This window comes from Mustela erminea, chromosome 14 (assembly GCF_009829155.1).
Source record: "Mustela erminea isolate mMusErm1 chromosome 14, mMusErm1.Pri, whole genome shotgun sequence".
NCBI lineage: Eukaryota > Metazoa > Chordata > Mammalia > Carnivora > Mustelidae > Mustela > Mustela erminea.
The window spans coordinates 35,516,585-35,537,777 of record NC_045627.1 but is presented as its reverse complement, the minus strand read 5'-3'; the positions used below and the strand labels follow the sequence as shown (position 1 = coordinate 35,537,777).

The 21,193-nt window shown below is 39.1% G+C and overlaps 2 protein-coding genes across 4 annotated transcripts in view; both read right to left on the bottom strand.

Annotated features, from left to right (window-relative positions):
- The window catches only part of DDX50 (DExD-box helicase 50), a 37,440-nt gene extending 25,439 nt beyond the window's left edge, over positions 1–12,001 (bottom strand). For 2 of the 3 annotated variants that reach the window (XM_032313691.1, XM_032313693.1), the window contains exons 1-8: positions 11,791–12,001; positions 8,725–8,778; positions 8,047–8,346; positions 5,211–5,286; positions 4,664–4,842; positions 3,090–3,207; positions 2,790–2,975; positions 2,163–2,308 (exon numbers count right to left, since the gene is read on the bottom strand). In XM_032313691.1, coding sequence (XP_032169582.1) covers positions 2,163–2,308; positions 2,790–2,975; positions 3,090–3,207; positions 4,664–4,842; positions 5,211–5,286; positions 8,047–8,346; positions 8,725–8,778; positions 11,791–11,880 — 1,149 coding nt within the window. In that variant the 5' untranslated portion in view covers positions 11,881–12,001. The remainder of the gene's footprint in view (positions 1–2,162; positions 2,309–2,789; positions 2,976–3,089; positions 3,208–4,663; positions 4,843–5,210; positions 5,287–8,046; positions 8,347–8,724; positions 8,779–11,790) is intronic. The other variant, XM_032313692.1, reaches the window with a different exon arrangement.
- Positions 12,002–17,521: 5,520 nt separating this feature from the next.
- Positions 17,522–21,193, bottom strand: part of STOX1 (storkhead box 1) — a 61,448-nt gene continuing 57,776 nt past the window's right edge. Inside the window, exon 4 of the mRNA XM_032313689.1 lies at positions 17,522–18,920. Within this exon, the coding sequence (XP_032169580.1) occupies positions 18,773–18,920 (148 nt within the window). The 3' untranslated portion in view covers positions 17,522–18,772. The remainder of the gene's footprint in view (positions 18,921–21,193) is intronic.

The window sequence follows — 21,193 nt, the reverse complement described above, 5'->3', positions numbered from 1 at the left end:
CCACATTCATTCTTTTTAACAATTCCATTGTATTTATACATTATACTATTGCTTATTTAGACCATTTTTATTTACATACACGTAACACATACACGCATATCTATTAAATGGAAAGTGACCTATACGGTACCTGTCATAAATGCATATTACTTATATTCCATTCCATTCCATTCCCTTTTCCCTTTTCTTTCTTTTTAAGTAAGTTCTATATCCAACACGGTACTCGTACTCATGACCCTGAGATCAAGTCACACTCTCTGAGCCAGGCAGGCACCCCGCCCCCTCCTTAATTTTTTTTTTTAAATATACTATTAGTTTGAATTTTCACAGAGTGAAAATTATCCACCTTTTCCTTTATGGTATTTTCTTCTGACTTTATGTTTAGAAAAGCTTTCCCTTTCCTGAAATCAAATAACTGTTCATCTGTATCTGCTTTAAATGATTTTATAGCTCACTTTTTAAAAATTTATTTATTTATTTGACACAGAGAGAGAGCGCGTGCGCACACGAGAGAGGGAACACAAGCAGGGGGAGAATGAAAGGGAGAAGCAGGCTTCTGCTGAGCAGGGAGCCCGAAGCGGTGCTCAATTCCAGGACACAGGATCATGACCTGAGCTGAAGGCAGATGGTTAATGCCTGAGCCATCCAGGCACCGCTATGGCTCACTTTTTTAAATTCTATTGAGGGGGCACCTGGGTGGTGCAGTTGGTTAAGTGTCTGACTTAGCTTTGGCTCAGGTCACGATCTTAGAGTCCTGGGATCAAGCCCCACCTCAGGCTTGGTGCTCAGCACAGAGTCAGTTTGTGACTCTTTCTTCCTCTGCTCCTTCCCCCCATCCCATGAGTATGCCCTTTCTCCCGGTCTCTTAAATCTTTAAAAAAGTTTATTTTCTTACATAAAAAAATAAACTTTTTTAAAGATTCAAACTTTTTAAAAGATTTTATTTATTTATTTTAAAGAGAGAGACAGTGGGAGATAGCATGAAACAGGAGAAGGTCACAGGAGAAGCAGACTCCCCAGTGGAGCTGGGAGCTCGATATAGGACTTGATCCTGGGACTCTGGGATCATGACCTGAGCCAAAGGCAGTCGCTTAACCAACTGAGCCACCCAGGTGGCCCCCAAATAAATTCTTTTGAGAATTTTTTTGGTATAGGGTATGGGATGGAGATCTAACCTTTTCACCTAAGTTTTTTTTTTTTTACTTTTTTTTTTTTTAAAGATTTTATGTATTTATTTGTAAGAGACAGAGAGAGAGCAAGCGAGCACAGGCAGACAAAGTGGCAGGCAGAGGCAGAGGGAGAAGCAGGCTCCCTGCCAAGCAAGGAGCCCGATGTGGGACTCGATCCCAGGACCCTGGGATCATGACCTGAGCCGAAGGCAGCTGCTTAACCAACTGAGCCACCCAGGTGTCCCTTTTTTAACTTTTTAAAAATATTTTATTTATGTATTTGACAGAGATCACAAGCAGGCAGAGAGGCAGGCAGAGCGAGGGGGAAGCAGGTTCCCTGCCGAGCAGAGAGCCCGATGCGGGGCTTGATCCCAGGACCCTGGGATCACGACCTGAGCCAAAGGCAGAGGCTTAACCCACTAAGCCACCCAAGCACCCCTTCAGCTAAGTTTTAACACATTAAACCTCCCAGTGCTCTTCTCTTCAAATTGATCTAAACTGCCCCCTTTGTCATTTTCTACACACTTTAAGCTTCTCTCTACAGCTGCTTGTATATCACTTGCTTGGACTTGTCTGCTAACATACTTTTCTCCTCCAATTTATTCTATTCTACTCCTCAATCTCAGACCACAGATGAGATACCTGTGTATCTCATTGACTAAAGGCAAAAAAAGAAAAGACTTGGGGATTCCTGGGTATCTCAGTCAGTTAAGCGTCTTGTCTTCAGCTCAGGTCATGATCCCAAGAATCCTGGTATCAAGTCTCGCATCAGGCTCCCTAACTGCCACTCTGCCTGCCACTCCCCCTGCTTGTACACACACTCTCTCTAAGAAATAACTTAATTAATCAATTAATCAATCTGGAAGAATAGAAGGAAAAGGAAAAGAAGAAAAATAGATTTGGTCTGAACTGGTTCCCAAAACTTAAGTTTAGCTTCAACAAATTTCAAATACCAATAAAAGCTATAATCTATCATGCCAGAAAGCTACTTACTTCCACAGTAGTTGCAGCCTTTTGAGTCATTTTTCCAACAAGGTCAACTTGTTCATATCTGGATTTCATGTATTTTTTTGCAACTTTGTACACCCACTGTGGGCAAGTTGCAGAAAAAAGTAAAGTCTGAGGATTGTCTTCAGAATCTTAAATAAACAAAAAGAAATCAAATGCTTTCTTAATATCCATGATGTAGTCAGCTCTTGAAAATCCCCCTCCACAAATTTCAAAGAAATCATAAAAAATTCAAAATTTGGGTACATTTTGAATATACAAACTTCATTACTATTATTAGAACAGTCAACTTTCAAAACTGGGGGAAAATATCAAGAAAACTGAGCCCTGAGGAAAGGTGAGAATTTAAGAAGGGACAATGAGCAAAGAAATCAGTACAATGAGTTCATAAATCTAACTACTGCCTACAAAAAAAATACATGAAAGAAAGCATAGGAAGGTAACACAGAGTTAAAGGACGCCATTGTACTTTGTTGTGTGGAAAGAGAGCAGATACCAAGTAACTTTTGTTAGAACACTAGGGATGATGTAATAATAATTATGAAATTAAAAATCCGTAACTTTTAAATATAAGAAGCATGGCTAATGTGTTTATTTTTAATTAGGATATACCAGTTTTGTAGGATTCATGGATAATATCTTCGACTTGTTCAGCAAAACCTAAATCTAACATTTGATCCACTTCGTCAAGCACAACATGGCGCAGTTTAGAAAGATCTAACCGGCCGCTCTGCAGATGGTCTTTGATACGACCAGGAGTCCCGACCAAGATGTCAATACCATTTCGAATATGATTAACTGTGAGAGGAGAGAAATTGCAGTAATATGTAAGAATCAAGTATGTGTTCTCACATTTCTTCAGATTTAAGTACCAAATAGATCTTTGCACTACTACCACACATATCTACTCACTTTGGCTTTGATAGGATGTCCCACCATAAAAACATGCCACACTGAGTTTCCTAGTGATATCTTTGAAGTCTTTGGCTACTTGGTTTGCCAGTTCCCTTGTAGGAGCCAAAACAAGAACCTAAGCAAGAGGGTTAAAAAATAAAAAGATACTTCTCTAAAGACATCTAAATTCAAACTGAGGATATTTTTTCTTAAGGTACATTTAAAAACTAGGAATCTCAACATTAAAGTCATAGTATTTAAAGACAGAGCACACACACACATAAATTAATTTAAAAAATAAAGACAGTACAAATGACAACAAGAATAGTAACTTATAATACTCTCCCCTCGTCCTTCAGGTCTCTTTTCAAAACTCACTTTCTCAATGAGGTTCTTAACCCTCTTTTCCTATGCTTCACTCCTCCCTTAACTGTTTCTCCTCAGTCACTTAAGTCATGTAAAATATTTATGTTTTACTTATTTAAATGTTTATTGTCTGTCTCACCCACTAAAATATTTAGCTCCAGGGTAGCAGGGATTTATATCAATTTAAGTTACTGTATTCCTTATGCTTCAAACAGTGCCTGGCACACAACCAGTGCTTTACATGAATTACATAATTCAATCCTCACAAAAACCCTATGAAGTGGCATTATTATCCTAATTTTACAGATGAAGAACCCAGGTCTTAGAGCTAAGTTAAGAGTTTTGCCCAAGTTCAAACAGCTAGAAACGGTGGAGCTCAAATCTCCAATTATGTCCTTCTAGAATAAAAGCTTTTTAAGGCAGTGTTGGAATCTTGTCCTACTTCTTCTATTACTTGCAATCTTTCCTAATTTCACCTAAGAAACAAAGCTCTCTAAAAAAAGGTTTTTCCTGTTGGCCAACCTGATCCAAGACCACCATGACTTAATTATATTAATATATGTGAATTTACTTAAATATTGCAATACTATTTAGAAGTCTCAAAGAACAAATAAGTTTTTGTCATATATCTGTTCAAATTATGATACTCATTTTTTTCCTTCTTCACTCTTATTAACCCTAAAGAGAATACAGGTTCTGAAAACATCAAATTTTAGGCTAAAATTTCACGGTCTTCTCTTTTCTCTACTACAATTAAGGCAGACTTCCAATATTCCAATAACATAGGGACTAGCAAAATCATTTCTATAATCTCTTCTTAAAAAGCCTACCAGTGAAATAGATATTAACTGAATAATTAAATAAATGAATACCTCTTTAGCAAATTCATTGTTTAAAAGCAAAGATCAAGACTGAAAAAAAAGAAGAGAAGGTCACTACATATACTCACTATAAATATACCTAAAATTAGACATGCTGGCTTCATAACATACACTTGTCAAAGACATCTATGAATCCATACACATTACATTCATATGCAATAACTACTTCACTCAACTTCACTTGAGATTTATGTTAAAAGTCAATTAATTATTGTTTTAGGATCTAAATTTTTTACTTTATGCCACAGAGCTAACTTTTCTATCTTGGCGGGACTTGAACTTAAGAGCAGTATATTCTTTCCTTCCCTTTCCATTAGCGTAATGTTTAAACCTTTCACTGGTTACCTTTGGTGAGCGGCTTTTTTTAATTGTCTCTTGATTTCTTTGGAGTCTTTCAATCAAGGGGATGGCAAAAGAAAATGTCTTTCCTGTTCCTGTCCGTGCTTGAGCAATTAAATCTTTTCCTTCATAAACAGGACCAAAGGTCTTAACTTGAATAGGAAAAAGATAGGATACCCCTCGACCTGTAAAATGAGATTCCATTAAAATATATTTAAGACTAGCTTAAGGAAAAAATATTTTTATTTGAAAATGAAAATCTATATTCCTCAATGTCAGCCTAAAAATACACCACCTACTGACATTTACAGTTATTCCTACTGCAAAGAGGAATTTTTAAAAAATCGATCTGACACTTTTGACAAATACATAAAATTATTTAAAGTTAAAAACCAGTTAGAGTATCAAAAAGGATGACATAGAAATAACTGCAATTAAAGAACAGCTATTTCTCTTATGCTTTCTAAATTCTCCTTTTGGTCAGAAGAGGCAGATTTTTTATAAAATCTAGTTGTAGATTTTTCAGTTATATATCCATTAAAATTCATAGTACCTTTTAGAAGCTTTATTGTCTCTTCAGAAATAGGGAAATTGGAGAAGGCTCCTTCTTTCTGTTCACGTGTTAGGGTCTGCCAAAATGAAACCAAAGTACTAACTGATATAGTTCATATTCAACTAGGTATTTAGAATCTTACTCACTTATCGTTTTTGGTTTTACTGAATAAGCTAACAAAACAACTTTAGTTAGTATTTGCAAAAATTGTATAGATTAACTTACATGATAAGTTAGTGGAAAATCCTTTTAATTTCAAAAGTATCCCTTCAACTAACAAGTTTACACAATACATTTTCCCACAATACATTTAATTTTTTTTTCTTTTTTCATTTTTTTTAGAGAGGAGGAGTGGGAGGGATGGGGCAGAGGGAAAGAAAGAATCTTAAGCAGGCTCCATGACCAGCGTGAAGCCCACCCACTGGGCTTAATCTCATAACCCATGAGATCACAACCTGAGTGGAAATCAAGAGTTGGACGCTTAACAAACTGAGCCACCGAGATGCCCCTCCCACAGGACATTTTAAAATGATTAACTCACAAATAAAACTCCCTTTGGAAATACATCTACTACATAAGCCAAAATATATTTCCATTTGATTCAGACATTACAGAAGAGCTATTTGATCATCTAAGTCATACTCACAGATAGAGACTATTAATTACAAGGTCTAAGAGAAGACTATAAACCACCCTAAAAAAAAAAATTACACAAGGAGGAAAGTAAATTGTTTCTAAAAATAAGTGTTAAAAAAAAAAGTTGTTCTATGGCTCTAAAAAGCATGTTTTAGGTCACGAAAACAAAGAAAAGTTCCTGTAAGCTTGAAAATTTCTTTAACACATACACAGGTTAACATGACATAATCATTTAACATCTATTGAAAACTTTATGTACTAATCAATGTGTATATAGAACAAAGACAATATAACTACCTGTTAACTTTATTATTGCTATGTTTAAAGAAAGTAGTTCCAGAACCATACACAATAGCGGTTTCGAACAGAGAACTAGATAAAAGACATAATATCAAACTGAAATTGTAAGCCATTTAAGCAAACCTCAAGGCTATTATCTTTTTAAGATTAAAAGAAAATAATTTTATTACAAAAGTAATACATTTTCATTATAGAAGCCACATATAAACAGAAATAAAACTATAATCCAGTCAGCTAAAGCCACATTTGAAACAAACACTCCTCCAAACCTCAATCTATGCACAAATAAATTTTATCTATTTATCTATTTATTTATTTATTTTTAAGTAGACTCTACATCCAATGTGGGGCTCAAACTCACAATCCTGAGATTAAGTCACATGCTCTATCAACTGAGCCAGTCAGGCACCCCTAAATGTTTTTAAATAAAAATACTGTATATACTGTTTTGTAATTTTTTTTCATTTAATAGGATACATTGAATACCTTTTAATAACTTTTTATTTTTTATTTTTTTGTTCCATGCCCAATGTGGGGGTTGAATTCATGAGCCTGAGATCAAGAATTGCATGCTCTACTGACTGAGCCAGCCAGGCACCCCTTGAATACCTTTTCAACATTCTTCTACAACCTTTAGGATTGATGTCATCTATTGCATAGATATAGCATATTTCCTAAAACCAACTGTCTACTATAAGACATTTAGAATGCATATATTTTTTGCTAGTATCAACAATACTGTAATAAGAGTTTCATACATCCCTGCACAACTCATGAGTATCTTCTTAGGAGGATAAATGCCTAGAAATAGAATTACTGAACCTAACTGCGATCTAAAAAAATAATAAACAACCAAGCCTCTTATAATACAGAGCACTGTACCGGGTAAAATCCCAATAAAGAAAAAGCAACTGTACTTCTGCTACTAGCAAGACAAATTTGTAGGGCCTTATTTAGGTCAGTCAACTTTCTAACATATGTGCTTCCTGACAAATATCAAATTCACAAATAAAAAAATACCATATTTTAAAGCAAAAATTCAACATGCTTTCCCAAAGCTCTGCGAAGATTACACATTAAATTAGGCTCAGATGTACTGGCAACCATCAGATTTTTAAAATATAAAGAACTATTAATTACCAAGAATTATTAAGACTATCAGTGTTGTTTTTCAGAGGACCTGAGTTACTAACAATTTATGATACCTAGACAAATCTATGAACTCTGCTAGAGGAAAATCGCAAGAACAAATCGAATAAATTCTGTGCAAGAAAATACTCTAACAGGTATGGGCAAAAGCCATGGGTACAGCAATGCAAATTCTATACGAAGTATATTTTCTACACCTCCCAAAAAATTATTATCCAGAACAGACTTCTTCAGATCATTTTTAGGTTTCATTTCTGTTTAAAAATGCAAACAGCTTTAAGACTGAATTACAATCTAAATAACATTTAGAATTGGTATTGTTACAGAAGCTGAAAAAACAGAAGGCAAAATACACAAAGTCAAGAGGCTTTATGTATCTTTTTTCAGGAAGTCAGATGTCAATTCATGAGGACTGGTAGGGACTGAAATAACCATAAGAAATCCAAGTAGGTGACCATCAATAAGCAATTTGGAAAAACTATTTAGGAACCCAACTGTACAGGAAAGGTTCACATTTGACCATCCCCCCAATCTCCACTCAAAGAAAAAGGCAACACAATGACAAAAACAAGGGACAAAGGAAAAAGGGCTCATCAGGTTTTAGCTGTATAGACTTTACTGTCCAACTGAGGGCACCAGACACTATGGAATCATTATGAAATCATTATGGAATCAATTCTAATTAGCCTAAAAATCCAATTAGCCTATATTTCAGGGATAATGCCAAATGCATAACAAAAAGTATTCATACCTCCTCTAGTTTATTATCGCTTGATTTAGGAGTAGAACTATCTAAGGATGACACTCGCTTTGATTTTTTTTCATATTCATCAATATCTCCATTTGACAGATCTTTCCTTCTTGACTTATGAGATTTAGAAAATTCATCTGAAAGTCTATTATTACATCCTTCTTCAGTGTCTCCATTTAGCTTCTCTTTCAGTTTAGCTTTTTTGGGCTTGGGACCATCCAAGTTATCTGCAACACCATTTTCTCTTGTTTCCGATTTCTCATCTGAGTCATAATGGTGCCTTGACTTCCTTCTATCACTCTGTGGAAAAACAAAGAATCAGTGACAAGAGGGTCACAAGCTCTCCTCTTAAGGCTCTAGAGAACTGAGAGCATGATTCCCCAACCAGCAAAGTTCAATCTACCATCACCTTGAAAAGTTACCTGGTGGAAATCCAGACTGGTTGCTAACGCCCAGCCTAAGCCTCACCTCTTGCTTTCATTCTCATCCCATTTCTTGCATTCTCAAGACTTGGCCTCTAGCCCCTCTCAGATCCCATTATGTGATTTAAGGGAAATCAAAATAGCTCCTTTCAGAAAAAGATGAGAACCTGAGATTTATAATTATAAATTAAAAAGCAAGCAAACAAAAACTTCTAATATCTCCAAGAAAAAAAAGTTAGTATTATTGAGTACCTACCCAGCATTGTGTAATGTGCTTTCGGCTTATCTTGTTTAAATCTTCATAACAACCCTATAAGGGAAGTACAGGTCCATAATCCCTTATCCGAAATTCCGATATCCATAAAGCTCTGAAAACCGAAAGTTTTTTGGTAACTTATTTGGAGACAAAACCTCACCTAACCTGAACTCGTTTGGTGGAAAAATTCGACTTAAACTGATGTGAGGCTATTTATAACCTTTATTTATTCCACTTAGTAAGCATATTCATATTTGATATTAAGGTGTTTGATTATAAGCCGGGGGCCCCAAACCCTACCCGGGTGTTACTCTTCTAAAAATTCCCAGAATTCTGAATTAGCCCCAAGGATTTTGGATAAGGGATAGCGAACCTGTATTACCTTTGCCATTTTACTGATGAGGAAATAGAAGTTCTTAGAGTTAAGTAACTTGCCAAAGACTCACATGCAGGATTTCCTTCCAGTGAAAGTGCTAGTAATCAAGCTCTGTCTGATTTGAAAGACAATGCTCTTTTCACATCAGGCTTCCTCTTCGAATTTTGATAATTAACAGGTTAAAGAATAAACAAACAAAACTATGTAATTCATGTAAAGCTCCAACTGTTACACTTCCACGAAAAGGCAAATATATTAGTAATCCTTGAAACTTTTTAAGTTTTTTTAATTAATAGAACTTTAGAAAAAGAAAAAAAGACAACTCTGCAACTTTAGTTTTAAAATGCCAAACTGGTGACCAATGTTTTAATATTTGCAAACAGCACGAAATTATTTGGCCATTTAACACTTCGAAATTACTTGGTCAAAAGTTCAAAATAAATTACAAAGTAGTTATTAGTGGTAGCAACAAAACCACCACTATCAAAATTTTCACCATAATTTACATAAATTTTACCGAGTACTTTCACATACAATTTTCTCATCCATAAAATGGAGGAGATGCTGTGAAAACAGAATAACATATATGAAAATGCTTTGTAAACAGCAGAGTTTTACATTAACATAAATTATACAGTTACATGTTCAACATTTGATCTTTCATTAACTGAACTAGCCCACATCTCCCCAAACCAGGAAGTTCTATAGAAAAACAAGGTTATTTACAGAGCCAGCCTTGGGGTTAGAATCACTTTTGGGCCCCATACTTCAGGAAGATGAAACACAGTAAAGTGAGATCTCAAGTCCAAGTCCACCAATATCCCAAGGTGATGAAATACATCATTCCACATCAGATCCATCGTGGGTGCCGACACTGTCCACTTCCTCAGCTTCCATGACACTCTATATACCTTCCTTATCCTCTTACACCTACCCTCTCCAATAGTTCTCCTCCCTCCTCCTTCTGTGGATGCTCCTAAGCCTCTGTTCTTTGTGTATACTTTCATACCATTTTCATGGCTTCAACAAACAGTTCCATGCTTCTTTCCTCATGTGCACTCTGGTTTTGAGAATCTAAGGCCCAGCTCCATAGCTCTACATATCCAAAACCAAAGTTATCTTCAATTCAATGCCAGATCACTATCCGAATGCTGTTTCTACTAGTTGGTACTCCAATCTGCTTCCCAATCTTTAGTTATCTTTCATAGTTGGAGGAAAACCAACAAGTACTTCTGGAATATCTACAACGTGAAAGCCACCAACTTACAAGAATGTATTAATATGTAAGGATGGACAAATACATGGCCATTTCCCTCAAGAATCTTTGGAAACATTTTGGGGAAGACACACAAGGGAAAAGTGAGCTAACTTTACAAAGAAGCACGTAACCAATGCCAATCAAATGGTAAAGCTAGCAATGGAACAAGACTTCAAAGGGGAATGAGATTACTGGATGTATATACCCGAGTGTTTCGAATAGACACATAAACTAAACCTTCATAGATAGGATTTGAATGCAGAAGAAGATATAGGTGTTTCAGGAGCCAAAATATGACTGCTTGGTGATTCCACTTACATAAGGTATTTAGAGAGGTCAAATTCATAGTCACAAAGTAGAATTGTGATTTCCAGGGACTGAGGAGAGGCAGCAATGGGAAGCTGGTGTTTAATGGGAAGAGAGTTTCAGTTTGGAGGGTGAAAAAGTTCCAGAGATGAATGGTGGTGATAGCTGCAGAACAGTGTGAATGTACTTAATGCTACAAAACTTGCACTTTAAGAGAGTTAGAATAGTAAATTTTGTTATGTATATTTCACCACAAAAAAATTAATAATAATAATAATAACTGGTTGGCTGGGATGCCAGAGTTTACCTTGATGATAAGGTAGGAAAAAGTAGGTTCTGCTCTCTAGAACTATACAGAATATTTTCATTTTTTTGGTCAAATGTCAGCCTTCAAATACGGCTTCCTCACCCACCTAAGCTCTGTTTTCTTCTCCCTAGGTCTCTTTGAGGGTGGGGATGGGAATTCCCTGCAACCCCTCTACCGGGTCCTTGAGGGCAGGGACTTATTTGAACTCCTTGGTGCCAGCAAAGAGTGTGGCTCAAATTAAACTCATTAAATACCTGCGGACTGAATTAAAATCTAACAGTAAAGCCTACTTGTGAAACAACCCACACGAACTCCATCACAGCCAAATCCTAGGAACGCTGGCTGTGACACTTTTTTCCTCAAGCCTCTAAACACTAGCTATCGAGGTTTGTAAACCTAAGATCTATTTCCTCACAGGTCAGGATGACGGAGAAGTAACACATACTCAAGGCAACCATCTTTCTTAATCGTCTTCTAAGACCGCCAATAAGAACCAAACAGGCCTCGCTGCTTAAGGAAAAAGAGTAAAGAAAGCACAAATTCCGCGGAGATGGGATCTTGAGTCTGCTCATCTCGTAGGCTCCTACGGGAAGGGCGGAGGGAGCACGGGAGGCCGGGCCAAAGCCTAGTGCAGCCCTACTCCGGGTTACGGTGGAGACGGGAACGAGCCCGGAGCGACCTAAAAGGGACAAGAGCTGCGCGAGGGGAGGCCCTGACATGCTCCGACCGGGTTATGACAGGCCATCAGATCGGAGACAGGTCCCCTCCCCGCCCAAGCCGGCGCAGCCCAAAAAGAGGCGCGGCCCATCCTCAGCGCACCTTTTGCCTCTCCTTCCTCTGGCTTTCGGTCTCCTCCAAGGGTGCCTCCAGCTCCATAATGTCCCCCCAGAGGAGTTTCCCAGGCATCATTCGCTGCCGCCGCCACCTCCTTCTGGGCTCGGCGGCCACAACCACCTACGGGCGGCAGCAGCGTGAAAGGAAGCGGGGGCTGGGCGGCCGCCCGGCCAAGGCCTACGTCACTTCCGGAACACGCACCGCCCGGCGGGGAAAAATAATCCCGGATATTCACGGTTTAAACTCTGCCTTAGCGTTGCAACCTCCCACCCAATGAGCATGAGTGATCTCGACTGGCCCACCCTTGTTCTTAAAGTGATTGGCTGATAGGACAAAAACCCTGGCCAGTCTCCATAAAGGACGCGCGAACTTATTAGCATAAAGTGATTCACCTCCCCCCTTTTTTCCCCCTCCCCCACGCCGAACGCTTATACTGGGTGCCGCGGAGACACTTTGGGGCTTCCCAACATGCACTGCTGGAGCTCGGAAGGCCCTCAATAGAGGCGGAGAGGGGCTCGTGCGCGGCGGGCTGGCGCGTGGACGGCACCAGGCGAGGCGGGTGGGACCGCCACGCGCCGCCTCGCCATTCGCCGCCGGAAGCTGCAGGCCTCGGCCCGCCCATTGCGGGGTGGGGCGTTAACGTCTAACGGTTTAGCGCGAGGGCGGCGGCCCGGCGCTGGTGGGAAGGGGCTTCGCGGGGTCTCCAATGGGTAGGTGGCCTTGAAGGGAAGGATGGGACTGGACAGTCGTACTTCAGGGCTTAGCTTTTAGTCGTGAAGTTAGTCCTTGGTTCATTTTAGGTCCTTTGTACACCACCTCCCCAACGGAGGGGAAACTAAGCCCCTAGGAAAGGATTTACTTGTCTGAAGACACACATTCAGTTAGAGGCACAGTCGGGACCAGAGACCTCCTCCTCTGAATCCAAACTGGGTGCTCTCTCTACCACACCAAGCTGAAAGCTTTGTTTTCCCAAAAGCGTTTTGGGGCAGATGAGCCCACGAAACTTAGGATGAGTAGTTAAATCCTGGAGAAATGTAGCGAGAAACGCCAAAATGTCTTCGACAGATTATGTGTTTGCAGTGAATTAAAGGATTTTATTTTATTGATGGGGATTAACTGCTCCTAAATTACAACCTTATACAAAACTGGAAATCTTTTTGACAATGCAAAAGAGTGATTCGTTAGTCTACACTTTTGTTACATCACTGGTCCAGGCTGGTTGGCTTTCTTTTCAGAGCCATTGCTTTAATCTCTTCATGCTATCTTCAACCCAGCTACTCCTGAGGGGAGAACAAGAACCTAATTCAGATGTAGGGGCACTTGACAATTTCTAAGATACCAGTCTTGTAACCTGAGCATCAGACTTGTGTCTTAGCAAAATTACGAACTGCTATTGTCACCGAGTTTGGGGATTTGTCCTAAATAGCTGAAACCACAAATGATCGCCACAAGACTTCTGCACTATTATGGATTGGCCCGAAGTCAAAAGGGCTATAGATTTTCTAAAAGTTACCTTCTGGATTCAATACTGTGAACAAAGGGGGTGTTAGCTAATGATAGTGGGAAAAATTAACTCTATCTCTAGAGTATGAGAATCACTATGCATCTCTCAATCTGTGCTTTTCTAAATCCCTTTCTTCCATTCCCTCACACCCACCCCAGTTCTACCATTGTAAAGTCTTTGTAGCCCTTCAAGAGAGTATGATGTACATAGGAAAAAGGAGTGGATGTGGCAAAGAATGTCACACTTGTAAAACTGGGATAATAGGAACAGATTTTAGTATGTTGTGGTTGAAAATCAAATACAGATGAAGTAAAGTTTTTAGCCCCTTTAAAACATTGGTATTCATTTGGAGGTCAAACAGCAGGTGTGTAAATAGAAGGAACTAGACAGTTTAATTCTCCCTATGCAAATACTAACGAGTATATTAAATGTTTTTCAGAATGATCTGTGATTTAGTACACTCTACAATCCCTGCCTTTCTAAGCCCCAAACTCATTGAATCAAACATCTGTCTGCTGTCTTAAATCAAGCCATAAGTTACTTCAAGCTATGGCTTAGTGGAAAAAAATTTGAGTGCTACCAAATTTGGATAATTCCCTGTTCTCCATGGGTATCAACTAGAAAACTTGGAAATGGTAATGAAGGAATGTAGAACTTTTCTTCCTATTTGTTCCCTCTATAACACTCAAAGAGATTTGTCTCTGATAATATCTATGGAAAGAACATGAAGGAGTAGTATAATTTCAATGTACAAAAAATTCAAAATATAATCTTATTAGAATCTTAATTCCCCAAAATATCTTACCAGAGGCACTGATACAATTTATTTCTTAAAATTTAAGAATTGGGGTGCCTTATCTATTGCTCTATTCCAAGATTCTATAAAGATTTCTCTTGCCTTTGGCTTTATCTCCTTAAACTCTATGACCTTAAGATATAAAAATAAGAGGACTACACACTTGCCTCTCTCTGGTCATTCTCAAACCTACAGGGCTAGATATTTTGTGCTATAGAAAAGCAGACTTTTTTTTAAAAGTCATTTTGCATCTGCATGTCAATCTTATGTGACAAAAGGAATCAAACTATTGTTTTAAAATGTCATGGCATGGAAATAGTTTAAGGAGCAATTATAAATTGCTTAAAAGGTACTGGAGGATAGAATGAGTGTTTAGAGTACTAAGAAGTTGGGGCCCCTCGTGGCTCAGTAGTTAAGTGTCTGCCTTCTGCTCAGGTCATAATCCCAAATCCTGGGATTGAGCCCCACAGCCTGCTTCTCCCTCTCCCACTCTCTCGTTCCCTCTCTCGTTCTGTCAAATAAATAAAATCTTATAAAAGAAATAGAGTACTAAGAAGTAAGGAGAAAATGGAAGAGGCAACAGGAGGGATATTTTGTCATTGTTAGCCACGTGATCATGGCCAACTCAACTCTAAAACCTGGTCTTTTTTGTCAATAATGTGGGGACAAACATGCCTTCCTTGCTCTGATAGTACAGGGAAATTGGGAGGAGCAGCTAATATTATAGTACTGCAAAGATGATATACAGAACAATTTACATTTCTATCTTTAGCTCAAGGATTTGACAAGTTTTGAAAGCCTTGGAGAAGACACAGCTTTGAACACATTTAGCAAATGTATATTTATGCATATGTGTAGCTCCTAATTCAAACTTATAAAAACTTTTTCTTAAGATTTTATTTTTAAATAATCTCTCTACCCAACGTGGAGCTTGAACTCACACCACCAAGATTAAGAGTCCCACACTCTACCAATTCAGTGGGCCAGGAGCCCCTGGAAAAAAAGCTTTTCAACTTTACCCTTTGCAGAGAGGTCTTACTCTTTTTTTAGCCAATTACTTTGTACATGTTTTCAATCAAGTGCTGGAAAAGTAGTCACATCAGCTACCCAAAAGAGGGCACTATGACCCAAGAAAAGGACGCTATTACTCGTAAAGAGGGAATGACTATGTTTTTAAGGTTTCAAAAGCGAGAAGGATTTGTAGAGGCCAACAAAGTAGTCATGAGTTTGTTTCCCTCTTTCTTGTTTCATGACTCAGTGTCTCTCTCCCCCACTCCATTTTGGCAGTAGTCTTTCTTCCGTATACCCCAAAAGCCTCAGGTAGCTGTAGGATGGGTTCTCAAAATGTAGTGGTCCCCAACTTTCAACATTATTACTGTTCTCGCCATTGTTTTTTTCCCTCACAGATCTGACATTTTGAAACCTTTGTCTGCTAAATCCCATTTAGTAATTGACTTGTGATCATTCTCCTTATCTATAAATAAGATACAAATGTAGCTTAGCAATGTCACCAGCCTGTGATGGTGCTGTATTACTGAGCTGGTATAATTTCAGCCACTGCCAAAGAAACGATGTTGTAATTAGCAAGGAGTTAAGAAAAGGAAATATACAATTTCTATTGGAATTTTTGAAATATTGAAAATATCCAGCTACTCTCTGAGTATTCCTAGGGGTCTGGGATTCCAGATGAAAGAGGATAATCTCAGAATGTATGAAATGTCTAAAATAAGCCCATGCTTTGCACATTTTTTTCCTATTATAGCATCAGATGTTAACTGAAAACTTGTTGGCCAAGGGACAATACCTCCCCAGACAAATCTGGATTTGAATCGATGAAACTTCTTATAATCTTAACCTAAAGGACTTGAATCTCTAAGTGGAGGAATTACAGACAATCTAACAAAAACAAGACCTGTATAGTAGGCCATGTATTCACCTACCAGACAAGTTTTGTGAATAAATACATTAAAAATATACACATATATAACAATATCAGGTGCCTCCTGCATTGGGCACCTTGAGTAGATTAGCCTCAGATCTTACAACAGTTCTGTAAGGTAGATACATCATCACTTATCTCCCTTTTACAGATGAGAAAGCTGAAAGAAGTTTGGAAATTTCCTCCATCACACAGCTCCCAGTGATTTTAATTGGAATTCAAACTTGTTTGATTCCTAAATTCAGATCATTGTTCTGCCTGAAGAAAACAGTTTTCACTTAGAGAATAGAAAAATGGGGACAAGAAATCAAGAACTAATGTTATCACATACAAATTAATATTGGGGGTAAAAATACAAGTCACTTATTTTAGGAGTAATCTCCCAAATAATTCACACATATACCCATCTTTAATATCTGTAATCATATGTTGTGTTTTGTAGAAGGCAAGTTTTATTGGTTTCATAACAGGCTTCATACATTTAGGGAGTGTCATAGTGCATCTAGTGGCAAAATTAGGTGGATTTCATTGGTCCCTACATGTGACTAGAGCCACAAAAGTCGAGGTCCAAAATCAAAGAACGGACAGAGTTGTTAATCTTTTTTGCAAGAACTGACAAGGATAGGTACAGGAATGGAAAACTGGAAGAACTTAGGATTTTTGCAGGATCCTCACTTAATCTTTTTTTTCCTTGAAATATATTTGATATATAACTCTCACTGAATTTTATAAGTATAAAACCTTACAATTGGAAGGAATCTTCAAAATCATCTAGTTCAGCTATCCTGTTAAGGTACTGGAAATAACCTCTGCAGCACACCAATCAAAGGATCCCCAGGCCTCGGCCCGAATGCCCTCAATAACGGGAAGTACATTCATTTATAAAAGTGTCTATTTCAGGACACCTGGGTGGCTCAGTTGGTTGGGCGACTGCCTTCAGCTCGGGTCATGATCCTGGAGTCCCAGGATCAAGTACCGCATCGGGATCCCAGCTACATGGGGAGTCTGCTACTCCCTCTGACTTTCTCCCTTCTCTTGCTCTTGTGTGCTTGCTCTCTCTTTCTCTCTCAAATAAAATTTTTTTTAAAAAAATGTTTCATTTATGGATAGTTTGGGCTAATGGAAAGTTCTTTAAATGAGCTGAAATCTTTTAACTTTCATTCAGTGATGATGAATGATTCTGAGCTATAAGACCCCCTGAACCAGGGCACCTGGGTGGCTCAGTGGGTTAAAGCCTCTGCCTTCGGCTCAGGTCATGGTCCCAGGGTCCTGGGATCGAGACCCACGTCCGGTCTGGCCCTCTGCTCGGTGGGGAGCCTGCTTCCTCCTCTCTCTCTCTGCCTGCCTCTCTGCCTACTTGTGATCTCTGAGACCCCGTAAACCAATATCTCCCCTATGAGCCTTTGCTATACAGATTACCCTTCTTGGTACTTTGTCCAGGGTTTCAAATGTCCTTATGACTACAGCTGATCTTCTTGGATGCCATGGTAGGTTGTGCAGAGCCACTAAAAGTCAACAGTCAGGAGCGAGTGGGCCAAACCACTGAAAAACCCAGCAGTGTATCTGATCTCCCCTCCTCTGCAACACCCTCCCCCGCACCCCCTCCCCCACCAACACCCAGCCCCTGGAGGCAGCTCTTCACGGTGCTAAGCTTCAACTTGCCTTCACTGTTACCAGGATGGTGAGAATTAAAAGAGGCGCACTCCAATTATTCAATCATGCTTGAGATCTAAGGCCCTGACAATCCTTAGAAACCTCTTAGAAGAAACCCCCTCATCCATAAGTCAGCATTAGCGTCTATCCAATATGCTGAAACCAGTCTTGACTGCTCTCTGTTCCTCAGACCCAAGAGAACTGACCATTCCACTACTTGGTCTAAAAAGGCCAGCCAGAAAAAATTCTAGCAAAGCTATCTAAGTCTTAGTGGAAATAGATCAAGTGTAAATAAACTATCATCCTCTTCCATCTTTTCTATAAATCTTTGATTTAGAACCTCCTCTCACAAACCATTCTGCAACCATTCTCCTTCCTTTCTATCTCCACCAATCTGAGAACACCCTGACTTCTCATCGCCATGCTATAGAGAGTGCCTCAAATGTGAGGAGGAACCAGAAAAATAGACCCAGATGCTGCCAGTAAATATAATTTGGGGCCAGCTGTTCATGTTCAAGGTGGTTGCAGAGAAGATCCTTGGTGGCAATGATTGGATAGAAAAAATTCTTGTTGCAGAGTACCCAAAACATCTATATAAATACTTTCTGATAATAATAAAAGACATTAGTTATAAACAAAGAATCTATATAACCCTAACACACTATTTTCTGGATTTCTGTGCTGAAATCTTGTGAGAACCTTAACCTAAGAACTCACTATTAGTATGGGTAGAAAAATTCACTACAAGGTATAGTAAATTATCACCCTATGTATTTGAGAAACTAATGAATGTCTGAAAATTTGAGTTAATTACATTTAATTGGAAAAGGACCAAGGATTTTATGGTTTTTTAATTGAGGAAAATTCTATATATTTTCAATAAATTCATAATAAAATAAGCTTTAAAAAAAAGCTTTAAAACATAAAAAAGGGGGGGAGCCCAGCAACTATAACAAAATGTGTAATGAGATTAATAGCACCTATGCTTCGCTTTACAGAATTCTTCTATACTCAGCAGATTAAAATATTCTATATTAATCTGTACATTTTTATTCATCCAAAAGAAAAATAAGAATTAAACATTTATGACTGGAGTTAGTTGTAGTAAGGAACTGGATGTGCGTGTTTGACCGTTCTTTGTGCCTTCAAAGTTCTGCAGAAAATTCTGTCTTCTTTTGAGTTCATCCAAAACGACTGAATTATTAGATGCCAGACTCTGTGTCCTAAGGTATTAAACATAACACAATTATTATCTTCCAAAAGGGCCTGGATTTCTCACCAAAGCATTATACCTTCATTTGTTACTTTGAAGCAGTATAACATTTACTAACACTAAGCTACATTTAGGTAAGTTAACCTTTAAAAATCTAAAGTGCTCCTTACATTTTAAAGACTTCACAATAGCACCTCAATTATTTAACACCTGCTTACCTAGAAGTTTCATGTTTTCAGAACATCTTTCCTTAGATCCAGTATCAATTATATTCTAGTCAGAAACAGTAAGTTCCCAGGGCGCCTAGCTGGCTCAGTCGGAAGAGCCTGCAACTCTTGATCTCAGGGTTGTGAGTTCAACCCCCAGTTGGGTGTAGAGATTACTTAAATAAATAAATAGACTTTTTTAAAAAAGACGAAAAAGAAACAATATGTTCCCTGAAAACCTCTCCTATACAAATGAAGTGTAATTTGTTTCTTTCTTGAGAAGTCCTATGAAAGAGAGAGAAGCCAACCATAAAGTTTTTCACATTGACAATGTTCCTTTCCAAGTTAAGGATAAGTTAGTCCCTTATCCAACACACCTGCCTTGCTTCAGCCAAGGCACATTACTGTTTGGGCATTTTGCTTTTGACATTCCCCTTTTTCCACCTTGTCTCCTCTCTATCATGTGCTTGTTACATTGATATGCCTCAAAAATATGGCCTCCTGGGGCGCCTGGGTGGCTCAGTCGGTTAAGCATCTGCCTTTGGCTCAGGTCATGATTTCAGAGTCCTGGGATCAAGCCCCACATCAGCCTCTCTGCTCAGCGGGGAGTTTGCTTCTCCTCTCCCTCAGTGCTCTCTCTCTCTCTCAAATAAATCTTTAAAAAAAATGTGTCCTCCAGTAAGTGTTCCCCTAAACAGCTCATCACTCTTAATTCCACATCTCTTTGGCAGCTGTGAAGACCTTCTGCTTTGTCCATTTTTTTTTTTTAAGATTTCATTTAAGAGGGAAAGAATGCACATGAGAGAGAGCACAAGCAGGAGGAGGGAAAAGCAGTTTCCCTGCCAAGCAAGGAGCCCAATGTAGGGGGTTGATCTGGCACTCTGGGATCACGACCTGAGCTGAAGGCAATCGGTTAACCCACTGAACGACCCAGGCGCCTCTGTCCTTAAACTCTACTCCCAATTGAGGATGCAGCTCACGTCCCTGAGACCCAGTCATGTGCTCTACCGACTGAGCCTGCCAGACACATCAATTTGTGGTTTGTTGGTTTACTCAACTAAGGTATAAGCTTCCTATAAGTAGCAACAGCATTTGTTCATCTCTTTCTCCCTAATTCTTGTAACAGGGCGCATAGATGATGTGCAAATGCTATCTTCCCTCCCTTCTCTCCTACATGTCTTTAATGATTATATTTATAAGTCTTTCAAGAGAACCATATTAAAAGCAATTTTCAAGAAATCAAATTTCGAGGCACCTGGGTGGCTCAGTGGGTTAAAGCCTCTGCCCTCAGCTCAGGTCATGATCCCAGGGTCCTGGAATCGAGCCCCACATAGGGCTCTCTGCTCAGCAGGGAGCCTGCTTCCTCCTCTCTCTCTCTCTCTGCCTGCCTCTCTGCCTACTTGTGATCTCCATCTGTCAAATAAATAAACTAAAACTCTTTTTAAAAAATCAAATTTCTTGGGGTACCTGGTGGCTCAGTCGATTGGACATCTGCCTTCAGCTCAGGTCATGATCCTGGAGTTCTGGGATCAAGCCCCACATCAGGCTCCCACTCAGTGGGGAGTCTGCCTTTCTCTCTGCCCCTCACTCCACTTATGCTCTCTGTCTCTCTCTCTCAAATAAATAAAAAATAAATAAAATGTTAAAAAAAAAAAAAAAAGAAAAGAAAAGAAATTAGGGGCACCTGGGTGGCTCAGTCATTGGGTGTCTGCCTTCCGGTCAGGTTATGATCCCAGGGTCTTGGGATCGAGCCCCGAATTGGGCTCCCTGCTCAACGGGAAGCCTGCTTCTCCCTCTCCCACTCCCTCTGCTTGTGTTCCCTCTCTCTTTCTGTCAAATAATAAATAAAATCTTTTCTAAAAAAAAAAAAGAAAAAAGTTTTTCTCAAGATTTCACAAATCTAGGGGCGCCTGGGTGGCTCAGTGGGTTAAGCCGCTGCCTTCGGCTCAGGTCATGATCTCAGGGTCCTGGGATCGAGTCCCGCATCGGGCTCTCTGCTCAGCAGGGAGCCTGCTTCCTTCTCTCTCTCTCTCTGCCTGCCTCTCAGTGTACTTGTAATTTCTCTCTGTCAAATAAA